The sequence below is a fragment of the Seriola lalandi genome, unplaced genomic scaffold, assembly GCF_002814215.2.
Source record: "Seriola lalandi dorsalis isolate HSWRI2012SDOR001 ecotype SW California unplaced genomic scaffold, Sedor1 jcf7180002054973, whole genome shotgun sequence".
In the NCBI taxonomy this organism is placed as follows: domain Eukaryota; kingdom Metazoa; phylum Chordata; class Actinopteri; order Carangiformes; family Carangidae; genus Seriola; species Seriola lalandi.
In genome coordinates this window covers 37,801-45,059 of record NW_019525523.1, presented here as the reverse complement: position 1 = coordinate 45,059, position 7,259 = coordinate 37,801, and the positions used below count along the sequence as shown (strand labels likewise).

The following is a 7,259-nucleotide window of genomic DNA, read 5'->3' as shown; positions in this document are numbered from 1 at the left end:
TGGTGACTAAAGTGGTGGCTGTTGATGTGGACTCTGGACAGAATGCCTGGCTCTCCTATAAACTGCAGAAAGCCACAGACAGGGCGCTGTTTGAAGTGGGCTTACAGAATGGAGAAATAAGAACTATCCGCCAAGTCACTGATAAAGATGCAGTGAAACAAAGACTGACTGTTCTAGTGGAGGACAACGGGCAGCCCTCTCGTTCAGCTACAGTCATTGTTAACGTGGCGGTGGCGGACAGCTTCCCTGAAGTGCTGTCGGAGTTCACTGACTTTACACACGACAAGGAGTACAATGACAACCTGACTTTTTACTTAGTGTTGGCTCTGGCTGTAGTTTCCTTCCTCTTCATCACGTGTTTAGTGGTTATTATATCAGTGAAAATCTACAGATGGAGACAGTCTCGCATCCTGTATCACTCCAATCTCCCTGTGATTCCATATTATCCACCACGTTACTCAGACACTTTGGGCACCGGGACTTTCCAACACGTGTACAATTACGAGGTGTGCAGGACGACTGACTCCAGAAAGAGTGACTGTAAATTCGGGAGAGCTGGTAGTCAGAACGTGCTGATAATGGACCCAAGTTCTACAGGGACGATGCAGCGGATACAGAATGAAAAGAGCATCCTGGATGAACCAGACTCCCCTGTAGAGGTTAGATTGCTTTAACCTTTCCACACAGTATTACAAATGATATTTTTTAAAATCTTAAAACTCAAAGTTTTTTGGTAGAAATAATGCGGCAGAGGTATTTCATAGGATAATCTTACTGATCTTAAAATCTCTTCCTTTACACCTTAGGCCTATTATATTACTTTCCGTTTTTAATTTTTATTTCATCAGTGCTTCATTTTCGATGTCAACCTCCTCGCGACAGTTCACTTGCTTGATTTAGACTTATTATCAATACCTATGTTGGTTTCATGCAACTTAACGTGTACCAGAGGTAAATAAACAACAGCTATGTGTTACATAGGCCTATTTACTTTGCGTTGTGCATGAACGCTCAGCTGATTGTTTCAGCACCCCCTGCCCATACACATCAACATTTCTCTTACATTTTGTCACTTTTTGAATATACACTAACGTTTTCAATATAATAACGTGCTACACAGAATTATTTTCATGGCCAGCATTAACAGCTTTTGTGGGAATCATTCACACAAAAGTTATTCAATGCAGGATTTTGATTTTTGTGAGGGGACTTGTGCGGGGCACCCATGTCAATCTTTAGTCATAATTTGTCCGTTTCAGAACATTGGACAGCAACTTCCGCTTCCTTTATTTCTATTCAGTGTATCCGCTTTATGTTTTACGGTCTTTTTGTGTTATTGTTTAAAGTTTTTCATTACTTTAAATATGATTGAGTATATAAATATAGCATTTGAAAGTGACTAAGTAAGTGATTGTATAAATCACGCAAACATAACTTTAAAGACAATCCGCAGATGTTTGGGAATATGTTAAAACTCTTTGCGTGTTTATAAAGATTATTGTTAATATTAAGATGTTTTTCATGACAAGTTCTCTGAACAGAGATTCGTTTATGTTGGATTTCTGCAGTTTTATAATGTGGACTCTTAGGGCCGCTGTTGACCAGAGTGTCGACGGCTGACTGAAGGGTTGTAGCAGCACCTCCCATGTAACGTCGACATAATAAAGAAAGAGCACGATGAGAAAGAAGGGACACTCGACTTATACAAAATATTGGACAACGCTTTGAGACTTTGTTTCTTTTGTGTGGATTATAAAGGATCCGTTTTACGTTTGATATTGGAATCGATATCAGTTTTATTGAATACACCTTGAATCCAACTGAAGCAATTCGGAAAGAACAATGACAAGGCAAGTACTGCTGTTCGTGTCACTCCTGTCTGTCGGCTCGGTGCTCGGGCAGGTCAGCTACACCATTCCTGAGGAAATGGCCAAAGGATTTTTAGTAGGTAATATAGCACACGATTTAGGTTTACAAACCAAACGTCTATCATCTGGCAAAGCTCGAATTTATACCAGGGACAGCGGCGACTACATCGAGCTGAACAGAGACAGAGGAGTCCTCCTTGTTAAAGAGAGAATCGACAGAGAGGCGCTGTGCAGACAGACGACGCTCTGTGCTTTACATTTTCAGATTATTTTAGAAAATCCTATGGAATTTTACACGGTTACAGTCCAGATTACTGACATAAATGATAATGCACCGACCTTTGAAAAAAGTGAAATGGAATTCAAAATAAGCGAGTCAGCAATTACCGGGGCAAAATTTGTGCTAGAGAGGGCTGTGGATCTTGATGTTGGAATCAACGATCTTAAAAGCTACGAATTAAAGCCAACTGATCATTTTGTTCTGAAAGTGCACAGTAACGCTGATGGAAACAAAAATGTTGAGATGGTGCTACAGAAACCTTTAGACAGAGAGAAACAGGAGCAGATTTCTCTTGTGTTAACGGCTGTAGATGGAGGAGAGCCGCAGATGTCAGGAACAATGCTGATTGTTATTACAGTTTTAGACGTCAATGATAATGCCCCTGTTTTTACACAGTCCACATACAAAGCTACAGTTACTGAGAATTCACCTAAAGGCACAGTTGTAGCTACTGTTACAGCCTCAGATGCAGATCAAGGCTCTAACAGTAAAATAACATATTCAATCACGAACAACTTAGATGATATTGCGAAAGTTTTTGAGGTAAATGAGGAAAACGGTAAAGTTACTTTAATTGGAAATATTGATTTTGAAGAGTCTCGACACTATCAAATAAATTTACGTGCTAGTGACGAAGGAGGACTCACAGATTCTTGCAAGTTAATTGTAGATGTGCAAGATGTGAATGACAACAAACCTGAAATTAATATAATGTCGAAGTCAAATGTGATTTCAGAAGATGCCAAACTTAATACCGTCGTTACAATGATAAACATCGAGGATAAAGACTCAGGAGAAAATGGAAAAGTAAAATGTTTTATAAACGAAAATATGCCTTTTACTTTAAAAACATCAAACACTAATTTCTATAGTTTAGTGACAGACAGTGAATTAGATAGAGAGAGAGCCTCTGAGTATAATATAACAGTGACCTGCTCTGATGAGGGAGTGCCCTCCCTATCCAGCAGCGTCACTCTCACCTTACAGATCTCTGATGTGAATGACAACGCGCCTGTCTTTGAGAGGAGCTCATATGAGGCCTACATAGTAGAAAACAACACACCAGGCCTCTCTATATTCACAGTGAAAGCCAGAGACGCTGACTGGAACCAGAATGCCCGTGTGTCTTACATACTGGAGGACTCCTCTGTTAACGGAGTGCCAGTCTCCTCATATGTGTCCGTTAGTGCTGATAGTGGAGTCATCCATGCAGTGCGCTCTTTTGACTACGAGCAGATCAAAGATTTCCACTTCCGCGTCAAAGCGCAGGATGGAGGCTCTCCTCCACTCAGTAGCAATGTGACAGTTAGAATACTGATCCAGGACCAGAACGACAACCCTCCTCAGGTTCTGTACCCAGTCCAGACTGGTGGCTCTCTGGTGGCTGAAATGGTGCCTCGTTCAGCAGATGTGGGCTATCTGGTGACTAAAGTGGTGGCTGTTGATGTGGACTCTGGACAGAATGCCTGGCTCTCCTACAAACTACAGAAAACCACAGACAGGGCGCTGTTTGAAGTGGGCTTACAGAATGGAGAAATAAGAACTATCCGCCAAGTCACTGATAAAGATGCAGTGAAACAAAGATTGGCTGTTATAGTGGAGGACAACGGGCAGCCCTCTCGTTCAGCTACAGTCGTTGTTAACGTGGCGGTGGCGGACAGCTTCCCTGAAGTGCTGTCGGAGTTCACTGACTTTACACACGACAAGGAGTACATTGACAACCTGACTTTTTACTTAGTGTTGGCTCTGGCTGTAGTTTCCTTCCTCTTCATCACGTGTTTAGTGGTTATTATATCCGTGAAAATCTACAGATGGAGACAGTCTCGCATCCTGTATCACTCCAATCTCCCTGTGATTCCATATTATCCACCACGTTACTCAGACATTTTGGGGACAGGGACTCTCCAACACGTGTACAATTACGAGGTGTGCATGACGACTGACTCCAGAAAGAGTGACTGTAAGTTCGGCAGAGCTGGTAGCCAGAACGTGCTGATAATGGACCCCAGTTCTACAGGGACGATGCAGCGGATACAGAATGAAAAGAGCATCCTGGATGAACCAGACTCTCCTCTAGAGGTCAGTCCTTCAGTTACAATGTAGCCATATTATTTTATGTTTTTAGCCAAAATGAGTTAACAAATTATAAGAAAAGAAAAACAAAAGCAAAATAAAAAAAGCTTACAATCATACTTTTAGCTCACTTTCTTCAGTGTACTCAAATAAATGTGTTTCAGCACCACGGACAGCGCTGGACGAATCATCATACTTGAGTTCAATATCATACTATGTATAAAATCTCAGTTTTCTAATTATTTCTCATGTATGTTGACTCTTACGGTGGTGTGTGTGTGTGTGTGTGTGTGTGTGTGTGTGTGTGTGTGTGTGTGTGTGTGTGCGTGCGTGTGTGTGTGTGTGTGAGAGAGAGAGAGAGAGTGTGTGTGAGAGAGAGAGAGACTGAGTTTTTCTTTTCTGTAAAATGTCCCTGCCGCATTATACCTCCCATATATGTTTACATACAGTCTTCTTTTATTGAGAAATTTCATCCTGTTTTTGGCTTTCATTTCTTTGTATTTCCTTAATTCTTTAAAATTACTTCGGCATTAAGGGCAATCCCACTAAGCAGTGCGATTGTGTTCAGTACTTTAAATCACTTTTTAACCTCACGATGGCCTGTCTCCATAATGCACTTGTCTTGTGCAGTTTCGTGTTGTGTACTCTTAGGGACGCTGTTGGCCAGTGTGTTTTAGTTTCACTGCCGTTTTCTGCAGCACCTCCCAGATCATTTAGATTTGTTGGAAGCAAGGTCGCTACCGTCCACAATCTGAGATATAGAGAATACGAACGCAAAGGAGTTGGACACATTTTTCATCCACATTCGTGTTGACGCTTTTTGATTCTTAGTCCTTATCTGTGTGGAATACGACTGTCTTTTTTTGCGGATTATTTCCTGATTCGTTGTGATGCTAGAGAACCGTTAAACGAAACAATGAGACGGCAAGTACTATTGTTTGTGTCCGTGATATCTCTCTGTTCCGTGCTCGGGCAGGTCAGCTATTCTGTCCCCGAGGAAATGTCGAAAGGCTCATTGGTCGGAAACATCGCACAAGATTTAGGTTTAGATTTAAAACGGCTGAAAACAGGGAAAGCTCGCTTGCACATTGGAAACAGCGCTGAATACATCGAGCTGAATAAAGAAAAAGGACTCCTTCTCATTAAGGAGAAAATAGACAGAGAGGCGTTATGCAAACAAACGACTCCTTGTGCTTTACATTTTCAAATCATTTTGGAAAACCCCATCGAGTTCTATCGCGTTACGGTAGAAATAACAGATATAAACGACAACGCCCCGACATTCAAAATGAATAGTATGTTATTTGAGATAAGCGAATCGGCTGTCAAAGGGGCCAAATTTGTATTAGAGAAAGCATTAGATTCTGATGTTGGAATAAACGGACTCAGGAGCTACTCCCTTAACCCAACAGATAATTTCGTTTTAAAACTCAACGACAACGCAGGTGGAGAAAAGGAGGTAGAGATGGTCTTGGAGGAACCTCTCGATCGTGAGAAACAAGAGCATCTGACTCTAACACTAACTGCCGTCGACGGAGGTGAACCACAGCAGTCAGGGACAGTGCAAATTCATGTAACTGTATTAGATGCGAATGACAATGCTCCAGTGTTTACGCAGTCAACATATAAAGCTAGTTTAATGGAAAACGCCAAGAAAGGAACTTCATTATTGACTGTAAGGGCCACAGATATAGATCAAGGTACAAATGGTTTATTAACGTATTCTATTTCTAGTAACACTGAGGGAATTTTGGATTTATTTGAAATACACGAGACAAGTGGAGAGGTACGTTTGGTTGGAAATATAGATTATGAAACATCAAAACATTATCAGCTACATGTTAAAGCTCGAGATCAAGGTGGGCTCACGGACTCATGCAAAATACTGTTTGACATTATTGATGTGAATGACAATGCTCCAATAATTGATTTGATGTCAACTACACAGTCTCTACCGGAAGATTCCACATTACAGACAGTTGTTGCTGTGATGAATGTGCATGATGCTGACTCGGAAAATAACGGAGTGATTAAATGTTTTCTGAGGGACAGTGTACCTTTTATCATTGAAAATACATCGAATGGTTTCTATAGCATACTAACAAACGATGATTTGAACAGAGAGAGAGCTTCTGAGTATAATATAACATTGACCTGCTCCGATGAGGGAGTACCCTCCCTCTCCAGCAGCGTCACTCTCACCTTACAGATCTCTGATGTGAATGACAACGCCCCTGTCTTTGAGAGGAGCTCATATGAGGCCTACATTGTAGAAAACAACACACCAGGCCTCTCTATATTCACAGTGAAAGCCAGAGACGCTGACTGGAACCAGAATGCCCGTGTTTCTTATATACTGGAGGACTACTCTGTTAACGGAGTGCCAGTTTCCTCATATATGTCCGTTAGTGCTGATAGTGGAGTCATGCATGCAGTGCGCTCTTTTGACTACGAGCAGATCAAAGATTTCCACTTCCGCGTCAAAGCGCAGGATCTGTCTCTTATACACATCTCTATTATCCACCACGTTACTCAGACACTTTGGGGACAGGGACTCTCCAGCACGTGTACAATTACGAGGTGTGCAGGACGACTGACTCCAGAAAGAGTGACTGTAAGTTCGGCAGAGCTGGTAGTCAGAACGTGCTGATAATGGACCCCAGTTCTACAGGGACGATGCAGCGGATACAGAATGAAAAGAGCATCCTTGATGAACCAGACTCTCCTTTAGAGGTTAGAAAATTTTCTCCTTTGGTTTTGTAAGGGTTGCATGTTTATATATGTCTGCTCGCTGACAATTTAGTTTCAGCACCTCGGACAGAGTCAGTCCCATGTAACCTGCTTCTCCTTTCTATCTCCCATATCACGTGTGATACAACTGTAATAATATGTTTTAATTTTTGTGGGTTATTCTTACTTTGTTTTTATTTTGTGGCTGTGGTTACATGTTATCTATATTTTTTTGGACGTTTTGATGGGCGGACCTCCCCCTTTTGATAATTATTTTTAAAGGTTTTCCATCATACCAATGATGCACC

The 7,259-nt window shown here is 41.5% G+C and overlaps 3 protein-coding genes across 3 annotated transcripts in view; all 3 read left to right on the top strand.

The window, feature by feature from the left end:
* Positions 1 to 689, top strand: part of LOC111646666 (protocadherin gamma-A5-like) — a 3,099-nt gene extending 2,410 nt beyond the window's left edge. Inside the window, exon 2 of the mRNA XM_087171007.1 lies at positions 6 to 689. Coding sequence (XP_087027133.1) covers positions 6 to 674 — 669 coding nt within the window. The 3' untranslated portion in view covers positions 675 to 689. The remainder of the gene's footprint in view (positions 1 to 5) is intronic.
* Positions 690 to 1,559: 870 nt separating this feature from the next.
* Positions 1,560 to 4,340, top strand: LOC147817321 (protocadherin beta-16-like). Its single transcript, XM_087171067.1, has one exon. The coding sequence runs from the start codon at positions 1,843 to 1,845 to the stop codon at positions 4,249 to 4,251; it is 2,409 nt and encodes an 802-aa protein (XP_087027193.1). The 5' UTR covers positions 1,560 to 1,842; the 3' UTR covers positions 4,252 to 4,340.
* A 668-nt stretch (positions 4,341 to 5,008) lies between these two features.
* Positions 5,009 to 6,871, top strand: LOC111646623 (protocadherin gamma-A5-like). The gene has a single exon (XM_023396159.2). The coding sequence runs from the start codon at positions 5,138 to 5,140 to the stop codon at positions 6,869 to 6,871; it is 1,734 nt and encodes a 577-aa protein (XP_023251927.2). The 5' UTR covers positions 5,009 to 5,137.
* The last annotated feature ends 388 nt before the right edge of the window (positions 6,872 to 7,259 follow it).